General features: G+C 38.3%; 1 protein-coding gene across 2 annotated transcripts in view; it reads left to right on the plus strand.

The window, feature by feature from the left end:
* Positions 1-1,408: 1,408 nt before the first annotated feature.
* The window catches only part of LOC136825629 (uncharacterized), a 690,903-nt gene continuing 674,181 nt past the window's right edge, over positions 1,409-18,130 (plus strand). The window contains exon 1 of one of the 2 annotated variants that reach the window (XM_067082226.1): positions 1,409-2,382. In XM_067082226.1, coding sequence (XP_066938327.1) covers positions 1,855-2,382 — 528 coding nt within the window. In that variant the 5' untranslated portion in view covers positions 1,409-1,854. The remainder of the gene's footprint in view (positions 2,383-18,130) is intronic. The other variant, XM_067082225.1, reaches the window with a different exon arrangement.

Consider the following 18,130-nt stretch of genomic DNA (forward strand, 5'->3'; position numbering starts at 1 on the left):
CCGGTTAAGGGTCTATTTACACTATAGGCCTACCCACGCACCTAACCTGCACCGGACCGTATCCTGCATTTACATTCACACTGCACCGTATACTCTCCAGCATTTACAGTCGAGGTTTAGTCCTGGTCTTCATACCGGCAGCATTTTAAGCAAGTTTGATATGTTTAAGAATTTTAGTACAAGTGACTTGGCAGTGATGGCACTCCTCTTGGATGAGGAAGAGGAAAACAAGTGAAAAAAAAGCAAAAAAAAACGGCGTTATTGGGTGCGTAAATCTATAAAGAAAAGGAAAAGTGAAGGAGAATACAAAATAATGGATGACGAACAAAAATTTCATCAGTATTTTAGAATGTCTAGAAGCCAGTTTAATGAACCGTGCTTTATCAAGTCAAACAACAGAAGATTTCTAAATTTAAGTCTTGGTTGTTTAAACTAGATGACTTCATAATTAAAAAAAGTTGTTGAACAATACAAGCAACAAAATTAATATTCAATTTTATACATGTTTTTGAATTTTGTATGGCTAAGTTTCCGTTTCTCTTATCTTAAGTCTATATGGTTTAGTTAGTGACCGCGTGATCCAGGATTATCCTGGATCATCTCTTTATTTATTACCCTTCTGACAATTAGCCATCTGGTATTCTTGATATTTTCGTTTACCTGGATAGGCCTATATATAAACATATATATATATATATATATATATATATATATATATATATATATATATATATATATACAAATATGTATATAGTAAATTATATACACATAGGCCTATGCATATGTCTATATCTAGACATACTGTACGTTATACATACATACTAAATATATACGCGCGTGTACGTGTGTGTTGTGTATAGGTCATTATATGTAAAGTATACAAAAGGGTACAAAAGCTTTTTTTTCTCTCGCGTAAAGAAGCCCGTGTTAAATTTGAAGCTGTGAAAAAATACGGTAAGTATTCGTGCAGGTCCCACGTTCACACTATACAGCAGTGACAGGATCGGCACCTGAACGGAACCAGACCTTACCTGCAAAATATTGTCGCCGAGAAAGTTAGAAAGAAACCCCACCAGCATTTGAAGGTGACGGTCCGTGACGTTGGGTATAGTGTGAATACTACAATGCAAATTTTGCCGGTCCGCTACGGTACGGCGCGCGCAGGTGCATTTACGTATATAGTGTGAATAAACCCTAAAACGTGATATATGAAACGCAACATCTCACTCAAACGGTTTATCATTGCGGAGGTGAAATAATGTCATCAGTAGCAGCAACTTGCAAAAGAGCGCCAAAACCAAACGGTGGCGGTGTAGCTGTCAATAGCGAGCCTGGTTAAGCGCGCGTGAAGACGGGCTGGATTGTGCTCCCGCCCGGCACTGTAACCACCACCGTCCGCTGTCAGTTCGAGTCAGCCAATCATTGCCAATGCCGCCAGTCTCGATGTGACTCCCGAGCTGAGAGGTACGTCGCTGCCAGCTCGTTGTCGCGTGCCGCGTGTGAGTGGTTATACCAGTGATTTTTTTTTTTTTTTTGGTACAAAATGTTGTGCCCACTATGCAATTCCGGGATTATTTAGATTATTTAACACAGCTGCCGTTTGTGCTTTCAAATTTCCACTGTGAAGTGACGATTTTTGTGGTTGCGAAAGGATATTATGACAGTGTTAGTACATTGTCCATTTGGTAATGATGGAAAAATGAATCTTTAAGTTTGACGGATGATCCTACAGTAGTTTGGTGCTTGGAATGTCGAATAGTAAACAAGAATGAAAGTCTACCCAAAGCAGTTTGCTTTTTGCGATACGCCTAGCCTAGCAATGAGGTCGTAAGAGAGAAAAAAAATTAAAGAAAAATGGAAACGAGCGAGACAGATTCGCCAGTGAAAACGGACTTGACTCTGAGGGCACGTTGGGCCTACGACGATGCCAGGACCATGCGTGGCTTTCGCCGACGCCTTTCGGAGTCCGCGAGGGACGCCCATGGCGACGGCTTCTACAGGCTGGCACGACTGAGCAGTGGCCTTCGCCGTCGTCTCTCGGGATCCACGAGGGATTTATTCTCGTCGGTTGTATCTCCCGTAGGTACATCCTTCGACGAAGTCAACAAACTCAGTCCGAATGACATGCGCCAACAGCTCTCTGCCTCCATGAAGGATTTACTTTTGCATGGGGGAATAGGAGGGGCGGGAGGCTTTCGCGGAGAGGATGGAATCCCGGAAGGGATAGGAAGGAGGCTCAGCCGACGCCTATCTCTCCTGGCTGATACCGTCGCCAACAGGGCAGATCTGACCAGAGGTTCCCTGAGGGCGCGCCTGCCTAACCTGAGGAGGTCACGCTCGTTTTCCGTCGGCGTCATTCTCCCAGATTCCTCCACAAGAACGGTAAGGATGGGTTGTTGTCATATTTACCAGGATGTGTAGGCTAAACGGTTGGCTTTGGCTGTGCTTCTTGGTGTACGAATTCGTCGATAAGTTCAGGGCTAAATAAGGTATTTTCGTAATTCATAAGTCTCGTAATGCATTGTATATATATATATATATATATATATATATATATATATATATATATATATATATATATATATATATATATATAATGAACGAGTTATTACTGTTTGACAGTATGTAGCCTATCAGACTTGATGGGCTTACTGTTATTTATGTATGTATGTATATATATTATATATATATATATATATATATATATATATATATATATATATATATATATATATATATATATATATATATATATATATATATAAATATGTGTGTGTGTAATATACATACATACACGTATATATATATATATATATATATATATATATATATATATATATATATATTATATATATATATATATATTATTTTTTTTTCCTTTTTGCCATCATCAGGTTCTAAAATGAGGCAGTCTGACAACTCTTACGTAGCCCTTTGTGAGTCAATGGTTCGTTCACACTGCAATTGCAGCGAACGCAAGGTGAGAACGAACCTTTGCCAATACTGAATAATTTTATGAAACGCTGGTTAGAACTACCAGTAAGTACAAACTGATAAACCCGTTTGTGATGTCCACGATAAGTTACTGGCGTGTGTTTATCATATCGCAAATCATCAACTGAAAGAATATCAGCAGGTTGCGATACCATTGATTTCTTTTATATTGTTGCCTCAATTTATAACAAATTACTTTTGTATTCCCATAAAAGCCTCACCGGATAGTATAATTGGTTTTGCTCGTTCGTTCGATGGTAATGAAGTATTTGCTCGTTCGTTAGATGGTAATGAAGTAAATTTCTTTTTCGTGGACATCAATAAGTTAAGCAAGTTGGATGGTGGCTGTGACAAGGAGAAATGTGTGTGCACCTGATTGTCTGGGTACGTCTGAAAGTAGGCGTATTGGCCTAATAGGAGTATAACTGGCCGAAAGTTTTACTGACTTCTCTCCGTAGTTAAGCTATGTGTACACTCGGCAGGGAAAGTGAGGATACAGTTTTTTTAATCTTCGGACATATATTGCTAGTTAATGCGACATCTGGCAACTTTAGAAGGGGAAGGAGCTACAGTCTTAATGTGTTTGCTTTTTGCTTGACCTCATATAACTTTCAATCATTATCTACGGTTCAGAAATCATTGATAATTAAATGCAGTAGTAAGCTTTACAGTATTCGTTCAAGTTGTAATTTGCAGCGGCAGTTCTGAGCAAAATAAACATTTTTCGACATAACCTATGAATTAACCTTACACAAATGAATTTATGACACCACAATGAACGGAATGCTTGCGTAATCAGAAACGCGATCTTCCATAATGAAATCAAGAGTTAAATTTGAGCAATGTCCAACGAAAAGCATGGGGAACAGTAAAGGAACGAATGCAATGTTATGATGAGAGAGAGAGAGAGAGAGAGAGAGAGAGAGAGAGAGAGAGAGAGAGAGAGAGAGAGAGTTGCTGTTGTGTAAGCTTAGGCCTATATGTAGAGCTACTCATTTCATTATTTTTTTTTCATTTAGAGATTGAGCGATACTATACTTGTATAGTATGTTTTAGCAGAGAGAGAGAGAGAGAGAGAGAGTTGCTGCTGTGTAAGCCTAGGCCTATATGTAGAGCTACTCATTTTATTATTTTTTTCTTTTAGAGAGTGAGCGATACTATATTTGTATAGTATGTTTTAGCAATGGAGAGAGAGAGAGAGAGAGAGAGAGAGAGAGAGAGAGAGAGAGAGAGAGAGAGAGAGAGAGAGAGAGAGAGAGAGAAACTATGGCAGCGTCAAGAAACATCCAGTTACTTGTGTTTTCCCGCTACTCCGCACATCATAGAGAACGCTCTTGCGGATTTAAATAGATTTGTTCAACCTACCGTACCTGTCACATCATTTACTGCCATTAATTCCAGCTGACCTTTAACACCGTGAAATATAAATATGAATGTGTAAAAATTAAATAAATTATCATTACCTCGTATGATGCAATAATAAGCCTGTTCGTAACGGAAAACGAGTAAATATTGCCGTTCTGATAAACAGTACTACACCGAGATATCCCTACACTATCTTTTAGATCTCTATGAACGAAGTCATCTGAGAAATTCTGATTACTTCGGACATCCATGGTGGTTTTAAGTATCTGAGCGTTTTTGTTTTGCAGATTTAATATATATGATATAATTTGCATTGTACTTTCATATTCTAGAGTAAATTTACCGAGATTATGTGTTTTCTGTAAGAAAAAAAATTAAAATTCGATGAACGAAATCTTATGAAAACTGTATCCTCACTTTCCTTGCCGAATGTACAAATAATCCTAAACCCAAAATAATTCCACTCGAGAATTGCTTTCCACCATAGTGTGTGTTCCCCGTAGGGGGGTAGGGCCGTCAGTGCACCTCACGTGGTGCACTGTAGGCATCACTTAGGGGGTCTTTGCAGCGTCCCTACGGCCCCTAGCTGCAACCTCCCGTTTATTTTACTGTACCTCATAACCTCTTCTGTCTGACTTTCTACCCTTTGTAAAAATTGTTTCCCAGTGGAACTGCGAGGCTTTCCTCCTGTTACAACTTTAAAACCTTTATGCTATCCATTTTCCTTTCAGCGCTGAATGACCTCTTAGGTCCCAGCGCTTGGTCTTTGGCCTAGATTGTATATTGTATATTCTACAATCTCTGTGAATCTAAGGTTGGGACTATTGGTTCCATTTTAAAATTACCTAAATTTTTTTTCTAGAACTCATGGCAGAAACTTCCGTGACCTGCCGTATATGCGTTTCCCCATTAACAAATTGGATGGGGTGCCAAAAGGTGTTAACCTTGTTGTTTTAGTTTAAGTTATTCTGATTTTTATTTGTTGCCCACGTGGAATTTAACAGGTTTACAATTCTCACCGGAGAACATGATGTTTTCATACAGGTAAAGTGAGGATGCTTAGAACTCTCTCTCTCTCTCTCTCTCTCTCTCTCTCTCTCTCTCTCTCTCTCTCTCTCTCTCTCTCTCTCTCTCTCTCTAAAAGAATAAAGAATAAAGTGGAAAGTAGAAACGTCATCATGTCAAGTCACAAATTTATTTGCTTCAGTTTTCGTCACCAGGGCCAAAACTTTTACATTTTATCTTGTAATTATACGGTGTTGCATATTTTACAATCGTTGTTTTCTATTTCTCTTTGGTTCTTGGGAAGGTCGTGTTTTATTTTACGACAGTCTCTTTGTGTTCAATTTTTTGTCTTGGATTATAACTCGGTCTTTTCTTTAGTGTTGATAAGTTTGATTGTTTTGTTTTTACTGAAGTTTCCTGTTGCGTTGACATTAATTTTTATGCTATATATATATATATATATATATATATATATATATATATATATATATATATATATATATATATATATGTGTGTGTGTGTGTGTGTGTGTGTGTGTGTGTGTGTTGTGTGTGTGTGAAGAGTTTTATTCGGGTCCATTGTAATTTAAATATCACTAGTAAATCTATCGTGTTGAGCAAGATTATGACCCCGAGGAGAATTTATGCTGCGACGGAGGATATGCACAACCCAGTTGTCAGCCAAACATGCAGATTAGCATCAACCTACTAAATGAAGCGAGATCTCACACCACAAGACTCATTACTAGAACAGCGCCATATGTGCGTCCCGACGGCAATAAAAAGTCCAAACATCCTTTTATGATGTCCTTCCTAACCTTCATAGCGAACACATCGTGTTGCCTCATTTCCGACTCGGATGCTGTCGGAGTTTGCCTGTGAGTCATGGTCCTACTCTTCCGTGATAGCGTTTTATCATATGAATGAAATCCTGTCGTGCTCATAGTTACGGTAATGAGCATCCGAGGGTTCTCTTTTGTGTGTTTTGCCCTGGACATTAGCCAGGGAAATTGTGTATTTCTCTTTCGCGGTGGTGAAATAACTTCAAGGAAAACAATGCATTTCATTAGTAAGGTTATTCAGTCACTCGTTCCTTGTATTGACCGGCCGGTGGGTAGGATTTCCTATGACTGCGTTCTTTATAGGAGAATCGTTACTGAAGCCCTGATTTCTTTACTGTATTTGAACGTTAATTGGCCTATTATTTTTTTTATGCTTGACATTTTACCCTTATTCGATATGACTTAAAGATTCACGTAGTTGCTAGTTAGAAATCAGAAATCTGCGTTTAAAATTATATGTACACATGTTTTATTAGTGGAAAATGCAGTTATACTCCGGCATCAGTTCGTGCTTATCGAACAAATCGGTCCACTTTCTCGTTCATTCGATGTATGTCTATCAGTTTGGAATTCAGACAGACAAGGAGAGAGAGAGAGAGAGAGAGAGAGAGAGAGAGAGAGAGAGAGAGAGAGAGAGAGAGAAGATGCCGTAGCTAGTTAGCAATTGTGACCTCTCAAAGGAAGAATGGCCATAATTGAGTGGAGCTTCTTAGCGTAGAAGTTGTGAGATTCACCAGTATGAGACTTTAAATAACTTGTAAATCTACCGTAACTGCTGTAGGCTGTGCAGTATGGGTGTTAGTTTACATTGTACGCCGTTTTCAGTAAATCTTGTATTCTTAGGTCGGCTCTGCTTTTAATGATAGGTTAGGTTTAATAGTAAGCTATTTATCCGATAAACTTGAATCGTCCATATTCTAAATAATTTCTCTCTGAATTTATTTCATATACATTAAATTGACAACGAAGTAAAAATGGGTTAATAGTAGTTTTTAGAGTTTATGGTATTTAATAGTTATATATTCTGGTGTAAGCTGTTTAAAAGGATTTGTGATGCACAACAAATTGCCGGAACCTCAGTCGTTTTCACAGAATGTAAAGGAAGTTTCATATCCCTTGAAACTAAAGTATGTGTATATATGTGTGTTTACATAACGCATGCTGAATTTTTCCGAAAACCGCCCATCTATGGTAGTTTGTTCATCTCCCTTCAACCGGTTGATATAGGCCTAACTTTATTGTTTCTTGTTGTTGCGTTATTTATTTTCTCTCTTCCATTTGCATTTGTTTCTAATATTGTTGGGTATGTTTTCAAGTCTGAAATATGCCTGTGAAATCGAAATCATTTTTCATGTAATCTGCGTGTGGTGTCAGTTTTAAAGGACAAATGAGTTATATATCTTTTTTGATAGCCTTTCCATAAAGGCTTCGTTTAACATCTATACCAACAATTTTTTTTCTCTACCTCAAGTGGTTCTTTGCAGATTTTATATTTATTTTGCAGTATCGTCAGTTCGCGTTATACGTATGAGTGACTGCCGTTTTGCCCGTTACATAGCGCCTTTTAATTTCCATGTTTAGAAAAGCAGATGTCAGTACTGTCAATATCTTGATGTTAAAGGACAGTAATAAAAGGGATCGTAGTGCCGTCAGAATTCACAAAAGTGGTGATTTTACCTTTTGGCGCTCTGAGAATGAAGTAACTGATGCATGTGATGTACCCATTCGTAGGCTACATCTTCAAAATTTTATCTACGTGACTTCAACGCCGAAGGAAATAGTTACCCGTGAATGAACCGCGGCGTAGTTAATTGTTTTGTTTATTTTCCTATTATTCAGAATTGAACATTCGCATAGAGCCAACCTTTATAGCCACTGGCTTGCAAGTAAGCGTCCTCACGTGTAGTCTCTCCTTGTATTTAACTTGTGAATGAACGACGCTGTAGGAAAGAGTGACATGTGAATGAATGATGCCATTTGATGTGTAACCTATGAATGAACAACGTCGTAAGGAAATGTAATCTAGGAATAATTATTGACAACGCCATAAGAGATAGTTAACATGAGATTAAGCAGCGCCGTAGAAATATTAATCTGTGAAGAAACACTCCCATGTAAAAAATAACTTGTGAATGAACAACGCTGTAGGAAAACGTAAACTTTGATGACCAACGTTATAGGGAACGAAAAACGCCGAGGAGTTGTAAAAGAGTTTCTTTTAATGACAGAAGAAGCGATTGAAATGGGATGGCAGCGTGGCATTACTAAAAGTTAAATTTAACAAGAACGTCATTCTCAAGGCTCCCGAGGAATAAGTCCATGTCGCCGCATTAATTCGCTTCAACTTTGAAGTTGACATTGTTATTTGTTACTCCCCTTAAACTTTCATTCAAACCGTATGCAGTAAGTAAAGGGCCGTTAGCGTTCTAAGCAAGCTTCCGAAGAATCGAACAAGTAGATGTAGTGAAAAATAACGTAAAAATAATTGAACGTAAAAATACCCTCAGAAAATTAGTAGGCTATATGCTTACGCAAACGGTAGGCGAGACAATAAATGAACTCAATAGCTTCAGTGTCCTTGGGTAAACCTCTTTTAAAACCCTTGGAGCTTTGCAGTCGCCAGAAGACTATACTGAGCAACCACGTTAGAGTTGTTGTTAGTTGTGGTAACTGAATCGCCATTGTTTTTATCATTGCTTCTGCTGTGACAAAATACGCCGTTGTCCCTGTCAAAGTAGCTATATTGGTTAACACACCGATATAGCCTATAATAGGTCTTGATCAAGCGTGTTCCTGTATATTACGGTATACCCTGAAATGTTATTGACACGAGGATCAGATGAAATGCGCCATGATGTGGCTACGATTCTCTCTCTCTCTCTCTCTCTCTCTCTCTCTCTCTCTCTCTCTCTCTCTCTCTCTGTGTGTGTGTGTGTGTATGTCTTGGGGCAAACATTATTGCGGAGGTTTTATATGAAACAATTTTTACAGGAAGTTTTCCTCGCATTTCACAGGCCAAGTTAAGCACAGTGTCTGGGGGTCAGGAAGTGGTGTAGTTTGCAATGGTTTTTATTTCGGGATCAAGTGTTAGCATATATAGTTAGGTATCTATATCTACATTTACGGAGGCACGCCCTTATCGTTTTATCGTTCGTTTCACTTCTTAACTTGAAGTCCCATTATCGGGACCTAACCCGAGTAAACATATGCGTCATTCCCTTTTATTACAGACATTTTATAACGCAAGAATCAAGTACGAGGTGTAAATTACATGAATCACTCCATATGGTAATTCATGTCATTTGCTCTTTCAAGAGCACCTGGTCTGGGGAAATATTATGTTACTCTGAATATTATTGTTTTTTACCACGCGATGACGTTTTTGATTGGTCACAGACCGGAGGACACTTGTTTAATTTGTCACTGAAGTCGTACCGAATGCGTTAATAATTTATGTCCTGTTATACATTTTTATTGTCAGTGATTTTTTCTCATCAACTACCCCGTCCAATAAAATTTAGACGCGTATATGCAGTCCTCCACCGCCCAACCTTCGCAAAAGTTTTACGCTTATGAGTATCTCCTAAGGCGTAAGATATACATATTTCGCGGCAGCAGAATCTCGTATTAATATCTTGGTTCTGTTTTCTCTTAATATTAGAATGATCTGTGTATGCATACTCCAGATGAAAGACTTTTCTCATGAAAGAGGCTGAAGGACAGACCTCTGACTCTGCATATGAGTGTTATCGCCTTCTGCAGTAGCATTGACGCCATGCCACGATCTGCGACGGAATCTCGACTTGCAAACTTCCCAGCCAGATTATTTATTGATTTATAGAGTAACGTTATTATTAATCACTGTAATGTCGAGTAGCTTGAGAAAGTATCCTGGTGCCGCTATTGTGTAACAGACGAAACGAATAGATTGTAGGCTACTTCTCAGTGCCAGACACTTGCCAGATAAATTGCAGATATTGTAACGTGATGATGTATGCATGAACAGGGAGGAAGGAAGCATTTTTTAAATTGCATATTTGTGTAAGTTTTGCCAGTTTAATCATCAAAGCATCGACGTTATCTGTACGTCTTATTAATTTTAGTTACGTGCATTTACTGGTACAATAAAATTTAGGTGCCGAGACGGCACAAAATCGGTTGAATACTTAATAAAAAATAAAAGTATTTTCGTGTGTCTTATGTTTTATGTGAGGATGCTAGGTTGTATATACGTACAGAATGCCTCCCGCACAGGCGCTCAGAAGATGTACATGCAACTAAGGAGTGGATGGTGCAGGACAATAGGCTTCCCGGAGGTTTAAGATGTAAATAGGGAGGTCCCACCACATACATATACGGGAAACTCTGACACAATAGGAAATGGGAGGGGGGACGCCAGAAGATCTGGAAGGGCTCTGTTACACTTTGCACGCGAGAGTTCTTGGAAAACTATAACGCCGAGTACGCTGAAAGGTCGCGTTCGAAGACAGAATCTTTCTAATGGAGGGTTTTAGCGAGCGCGTCTCGCCAGATCTTACGTGTTATTGTCCTCCCTCGGGAGCGCGCTTCGTTGGAATTTTCAAATGATTGTTTGTTATATCTTGTGTATGGGTACCGAAGTCATGGGGAAATGGATGTATGGACATGCGCACGCGCACTTCGTGCACATAATGCACTGCTTAAGTAAACACGCACGGTGGGTTTAATGGACTGTACCCAGATTCAGCCCGCCTTTGTCAGGCATTGAACCTGGGTGTTCTGGCTTGTGAGGTGAGAGTTCTAACATCTGGACTACCCGCACTTCAGCTGCTTCATATAGTTTTACAGAAGGCTCATCAGCAACTTGTCGGCAGCCCTACGCACTAAGCCACTCCCCTCGACCTTACACACTGCTTCCTAGGTATATATATAGGCTATCTGAAAGAGTCTAAATATATAAGATGTGCGAGAGGAGCATGCAAGGTGGAGATGAGTGGCTTAGTGAAGGGGTACCGAAACGTTGCTAGTGAGTTTGTTCAGATATGTCAAGCAGTCGTATTGGAAGTTTATGTACACGTTCTGTTCCTGTGCAGCATGCATTGTTGAACGGGGCAGTGGCAATCGTCACGGTTTTGTTTCTTACCCCGCGTTCTATGAAGGGAAAAGGCTTATTGACGAAGTTTGTATTGCCCTCCGCTACTTAGCCCTGTCTGAAACCGTCACTCTTATACGTTAAGTTGCGAAACGATTTCCGCATTGTTTTAACAGCATGCAAATGTTGTAAGATCTCTGTTATTTTATCCTATCATCACTGCCCAGATATCTCTGGGGGTAACTGGGAGTGGGTGTCTTGTTTGGATGACTGGTAAATATTCTTCAGTTTGATAGTGCTTGTTTTTAACTTGATTTATTTTCCAGCTTGCTGAGAATTCTTTTGCTTCGAGAAATATTCATTTCGAGGTATTTCGATTGAAATAATTTTGTACATAACGAAACTTACTTTGTAGTCTTTATTCTCTATTAAGTTGATTCTGATTAATGTAGTTTTTATTCTTTATTAAGTTGATTCTGATTAAGACGTTTTGTATATTGATTTTAAGAAGTAGTCTCAAGTCGAGTTTACTGGCACCACAACGTAATTCCCCTTGAGCTTAAATTACGGTTGTCGCCGGAAAAAGTGAGTATAATTATCTCGTGGGAAGGGAAAACTGCGGAATTGGAAGCAGCGCAAGAAATTTCGAGGAAACAATACGAGTGAGAAACATTGATTGAAGAGGAGGCTGAAAGTTGACAGGAAACGCAGTTATCTTTTAATTAAAGAACTGATTTTTAGTTTTCTGTAAAAAAAAAAAAAAAAAGAATTATTGTGGTGGCTTTGTCTGTCCGTCCACACTTTTTTCTGTCCGCACTTTCTCTGTCCCTAAATATAGCAGCAAGACCAGCGTTGAATAGTTAAGAATTGAACAACGTAAAAATAAGGAACAAAACTGACTGCAAGTAATGATAAAACAAACATGCATATATATACATAAGGTCAGTCTCGGTAGCATAGCCTGATCACTTAAATGAAATGGATATTATTCAGAGAATAATCTCTTTTCCCTTTGAAGGACCAACCCGACGCGCTTCCCACGCCGTTCGGTAAGTTGTTAATTTAGCCGTCTCCCTTTGTCAACAGGCGTGGTTTGTTTGTCCTAGTACGGACAGGCGACGATGAGTGTTTACGGAGTGATTGATTTTTTTTTTTCTAGAGTAGGAATTGTGTTTTCAGACCATTCTTTATTAACCTGAACTTCTTCTTCTTCTTCTTCTTCTTCTTCTTCTTCTTCTTCTTCTTCTTCTTCTTCTTCTTCTTCTTCTTATTATTATTATTATTATTATTATTATTATTATTATTATTATTATTATTATTATTAGCTTGGTTGATTTGTAAAAGAACTTCACCTGTGCGTCCAGGTTTTTATAGTTTCTGAACCAAGATTCCCAGTGTTAATTTTTTTTCCATTCTGTTCATCATCATTTCCTACCTTTGTCTCCCAATGGCCTTGTTTTGGGTGGAAATACAATACGCGTTATTCATATACCAGAAAGTGACATGTTACCGAATTTTGTCTTCAGTTCAGGGTAACTGAACTCAACGTCAGCTTGATATTCTTCCTCAGCTTTTATTTACACGAGTGAATGAGCTTAGCATCGCTGTCGCAGTCAAAACGCCATCATCATCATCATCATCTTAAGGCCTGTTCCCGAGAGAATTCTCATCTGGAGCGGATGTTACCACTTCGGAGTTCCTTACCCTTTCGGAGGTACTCGCGAATTGCACACTTAGAACCACTTTCACGTTCTTTCTTTCTTTTGTGTGTTTGTTTGTGCGTTCAGGAGGATTTGTTCAGGAGGATTTTTTGGTGGGCGGGGAGTGGTTAGGAAGTATTCTTTGTTTGGTTTTTTGTTTTGATTTCGCCGGTTCATTTATAATTTTCAGTTCTAGCTTTCCGTGATATATATTTCCCAAGTTTCACTCACCTTGGGCCCGCGCAGGTGAAGCGAAATAAACCGTGAAAATAATGTTGACATTTGAAGGCCCTTAAGTGTTTCATTCTTGATGTCAAGGTCAGCTGAAGCACTTCTTTGTTTCATCTTATGTCATGTTAGTGGCTTAACGTAGAAGGATTGGATGATAATTTCTCTTGCCAGATTTAAGGACGTCTTGAAAGAACATGCAAGCATATTTCCACCGGATATTTCAGTATGTATTTGTGACACATTCCCACCATGTAGGTTTTCAGATCTGCCCAATTATGCTACACTGGATCTTGCTAGCCTATTGGTAGGCGACCGCCAAGGTACGCCAGGTATCGTCAGTACATAACTCCTGAGTGCCTTTGGAAGGTGAGAAATATGGGAGCCAGTAGAATCACCCTAAAATCCACCCTTAGAAACGAGAAAAGCACCTTGAGATGATATATACATACATACACACACACACACACACACACACACACACACACACACACACACACATATATATATATATATATATATATATATATATATATATATTCACACATACTGTATATAATTATATGTGTATATGTGTGTGTGTGCGTGCGCTATTTGGGCATATTTTCTCTTATGTAATTTCTGTTGAAGTCAATGGCATTGGTCGCAGATACTATCTTCTTATCAAAGCTTTGAGTCAGTCTATACTTTTTATTTTCTGGCGAGCTTCTCAGGAATAAAAAAAATTATTTGAAATTCTTTCCGTTTACTTTTAGTTTTCCGTAAAAGAAACGAGTGTACCGGCTTTGTCTGTTCGTCCACACTTTATTCTGTCCGCACTTTTTCTGTCCGCTCTCAGATCTTAAAAACTACAGAGGCTAGAGGGATGCAGATTGGTATGATGATCATCCACCCTCCAATCATCAAACACACCAAATTGCAGCCGTCTAGTCTCAGTAGTTTTTATTTTATTTAAGGTTAAAGTTAGCCATAATCGTTCTTCTGGCAACGATATAGGATAGGCCACCACCGGGCCGTGATTAAAATTTCATGGGCCGCGGCCCATACAGCATTACACCGAGACCACCGAAAGATAGGCATATTTTTGCTGGCCTTGATTATATGCTGTAGCAGCTGTACAGAAAACTAGATTGCGCCGAAGAAACTTTGGCGCATTACGTACTTGTTTCTCTTTCTAGATTCTTTTTCTAGTTGACAGACCGTTTCCCCACCTCTCTCTGCGGCTTCATCAGGACTGGACTATAAATCGACATACAAGATTTTTATTACTGCATGCAGACGTTTGAATTTCAAACATGACGAATGACGTCATTAAGGTGCTGAATTTCTATTGGTCGGGGGCCCTCATTCCCTCTCTGGCTGTCTGGGCGGCAGCATGGGCATTCCTGGTGCTCTGTTGGACTCGTCCTGAGTCGCGGCTTGCTGCCAAAGGCATGGACAAGGACATAATTCTGTAAATTGAAAGCAGCAGAGAGGTGGAGAAACGGTCTGTCGACTAGAAAAAGAAAAAGCAATTAGAAAGAATCTCGAATAATTTTTCCTTATTCCTGAGAAGCTTGCCAGAAGAGAAAAAAATGTAAGACTGATTCAAAGTCTTGAGAAGAAGATAGTACTGTATCTGCGAACAATGCCATTGACTCCAATAGAAATTGCAATTTCTTTAGTGGCGTCAATAAGTTTTTGGCAGGAATCTTCATATCGTCGGAGTTGTTCGATTCTCATGCGTCAATCTTCGGTGAAGAACACACAGACTTCTTTCTTCCATTTATTGTGTTCTGTCGCGACAGCTGTTCCTCCACTCTGTGGCATTTTCAAGTGACTGCTGGCTTACAATTTGGGTTTACAATAATTCTGTGTCTATATAAGTATGTGTATATAGATCTGTTTATATCTGTGTATATATATACATATATATGTGTGTATGTATGTATGTATATATATATAAAAATATACATACATGCATGTATATATTTATATCTATCAATCTATATCTATATCTAATATATATATATATATATATATATATATATATATATATATATATATATATATATATATATATATATATATATATATATATATATATATATATATATATTCTCTAAGCGTGGGTTTAGGATGATGCTTCCAGCTCTAGGGTCCTGGCCTCCAGCGCCTAGAGAACTGATTTAAAGATTTTCTAATCTTACGTATCATTTGATTTTCTACTAAAAGTTGGGTTGTTACTGCCATTAACATCTAAGCTTTGCGCAATGGCCGTTGCTGACACAAAGCCGACTTAATTGAATCAAACATCTGCAAATATGAATTTTGGAAGTGTGCTGGTGTTTTTTTCACATTAGCCATGATTTATGTGCCGTTTAACGTTTCTTATTATCATTGCATATTAGAGACCAATTATCTTATTATCCTGTTATCTTGATCGGAAGCTCTTAATGGATACATTCATTCATTCTATAAACTGATCCCTTCACATATTCAGTCGTTCCCCGTTATCATTCCTTTCCTACGCTGAATTTTTTTATTTCAGTTTTTCGTGCGACAGATACTTAGAGCATGGTTTGAAAAAATTGACTGTTAGTAATCTCTCTCTCTCTCTCTCTCTCTCTCTCTCTCTCTCTCTGCTCGTATATTTCCTGCGTGTAAGTTTGTCCTCCCTCTTTAAATCATTTAGTTTTGGAACAACGATTGTCCTGATTAGCCAGTTATTAAAACATTAGCACCATTTAGTGGTCGTGTTTACCCTGATATCTTCGAGACTTCCTTTCTGTGTTCTTAGTTCGTCCGGTGTAACCCCTAATTTCCTTCACGTTGCCTGTCGCCAGTTTACCATCTGTTCATTTCATACTGTAATGTTTTTGACGTGTTTGTAGGTTTTCATCGATACATTTTTACTCGTCTTAAGAGAGGGTAATTTTAAGAGGTGTATCGTTGCGTACTTGAAGGCCGTCTCTGCGTGATAAAACGGGATGTTTATCCAGTAAATATATTGACTTATATTTTGCGTCCAGGATCACTCCACGATCCTCTCTTATATTACAGTAATTTTTGAAGAACGTGACTACACATATATATATATATATATATATATATATATATATATATACATATATATATATATATATATATATATATATATATATATATATATAGATAGATAGATAGGCCTATATCCATTGGCAGACTTATCTTTATTTATTTGTTATTTTCTTCTTTCTTTCTTCATTTCACATATTGTGGAGGCACGCTTTGTAAGGTAATGGACTTTTAAGCGTGTCCTATTCGAATGTTTTCTTGTTCTGAATTATTATTAATATTGTTACTGTCATTGTGATGTTGATGATGAATAGTAAAATATCAGCGCAACCTTCACAAAAACTACTCCAAAAAATTTGGCTACTAAAAATTAAAACAAGTGATGGTGATAAAAATTGAAGCATGTTTCTAATGCCCCTCTTATTGTTTGGTCGCAAACCTTTACCGAAAGCCTTCAATAATTCCCTCTGCGTTATGGCAGGTGTCGGAGTAAATGTCCCCTCTATCTTGAAGCTAAACTGAATTGCGAAACATGTACTAGGCTCATGTGCTAGACTGACAAACTTTGTATTACATTTTCCTATTTCATATTTGCAAACTTGTTAAACCGTTTATCGCGCTTTCGGGATTTGCGTTAATTATCCTCTGTTCATGAGAATAGAGAAAAATAATTGTTTGTTTGCTTAACTTAAAATGGAACACATGGAATAAATGCTACCAGATTTTGCAGCTCACGCAAGATTCTATTATAGGAGTTTTCTGAAGTATCTGCGTGAGTTGCACATGTCCTAAGTTTCATACTTTCATGTTTTTATTATCGCTGAGGCGTATTTTCCGATGATAAGCTCTTCTGATATGCAAAACATGAAAAGAACGGTAAGCATCTATGAGCATGTTGGTACAGGCCACATGCATATGATCTTTAGCCTATGTGATTACTGAAACACACTCATGTAGACTATATGAGCATGTTGGTATAGGCTACGTGCATATGGTCTTTAGCCTATGTGATTACTGAAACACACTCATGTACACGTAAACGCTTATCTTTTTACAGCCGCTGATGAATACACACGAACTTCGGAGTACAAATAATAATAAAAAGCGTGTGCACAAACAGGACATTGCAGTGAAATATGCGAGATTTCGTCCACAACAGCTGCATCGACTGTCGCTATCCGCGCACATTCAGCCACCTTCTGTCTGGCAGTCATTTGCTTCGCGTGATAACCAAAGTGGCAGATCGTAGCGTCATTATAGACACGAGATGGCGAGGAGTCTGGTAGGCGGCTTTGATTTACACCAAGAGTTCGCTGGTAGGCGGCTTTGATTTACACCAAGAGTTCGCTGTATTTTCCTCGATACAGTTATGTTCGTATGAGGAATAGGGACTTTATTCGGGCATATGGCTGCATAGAATATCAGATTATTCAGGGATATGACTGCATAGAATATTGGATTGTTCAGGGATATAACTGCATTGAATATTAAAACTCTTGGGCCACCTGTCTGTCATTCTACGATCCGACATCTCTCATCATGATTTCACCTATCCACGGGCTCTCTGTCTTTGTATAAAAATCCTTTTTTTTGTACCTTTCATTCTCATTTTTCTTGATTTATAAACTTTAAAAAAAATGCTGCGAAAATTTGTTAAGTAGTATAATTTTCCTTGATAATTTACATTTGGTCTTTGTTATAGCAAAGCTGCCAACTAGTACAACATGGTAGCAACTACAATAAAAAAACTTAGGGTTATTTGTAACTTTTTTCACGTGTCCACTAAGTCCATGGTACGAGTGGAACTTTATACTTAGAAGTAACTGAGGTTGCCTGGTCACAGGCTGCTTAATTTGATACTATATTTTTTCCGAGTTCAGAAAATGTGG

The sequence above is a fragment of the Macrobrachium rosenbergii genome, chromosome 39, assembly GCF_040412425.1.
Source record: "Macrobrachium rosenbergii isolate ZJJX-2024 chromosome 39, ASM4041242v1, whole genome shotgun sequence".
Lineage (NCBI taxonomy): Eukaryota > Metazoa > Arthropoda > Malacostraca > Decapoda > Palaemonidae > Macrobrachium > Macrobrachium rosenbergii.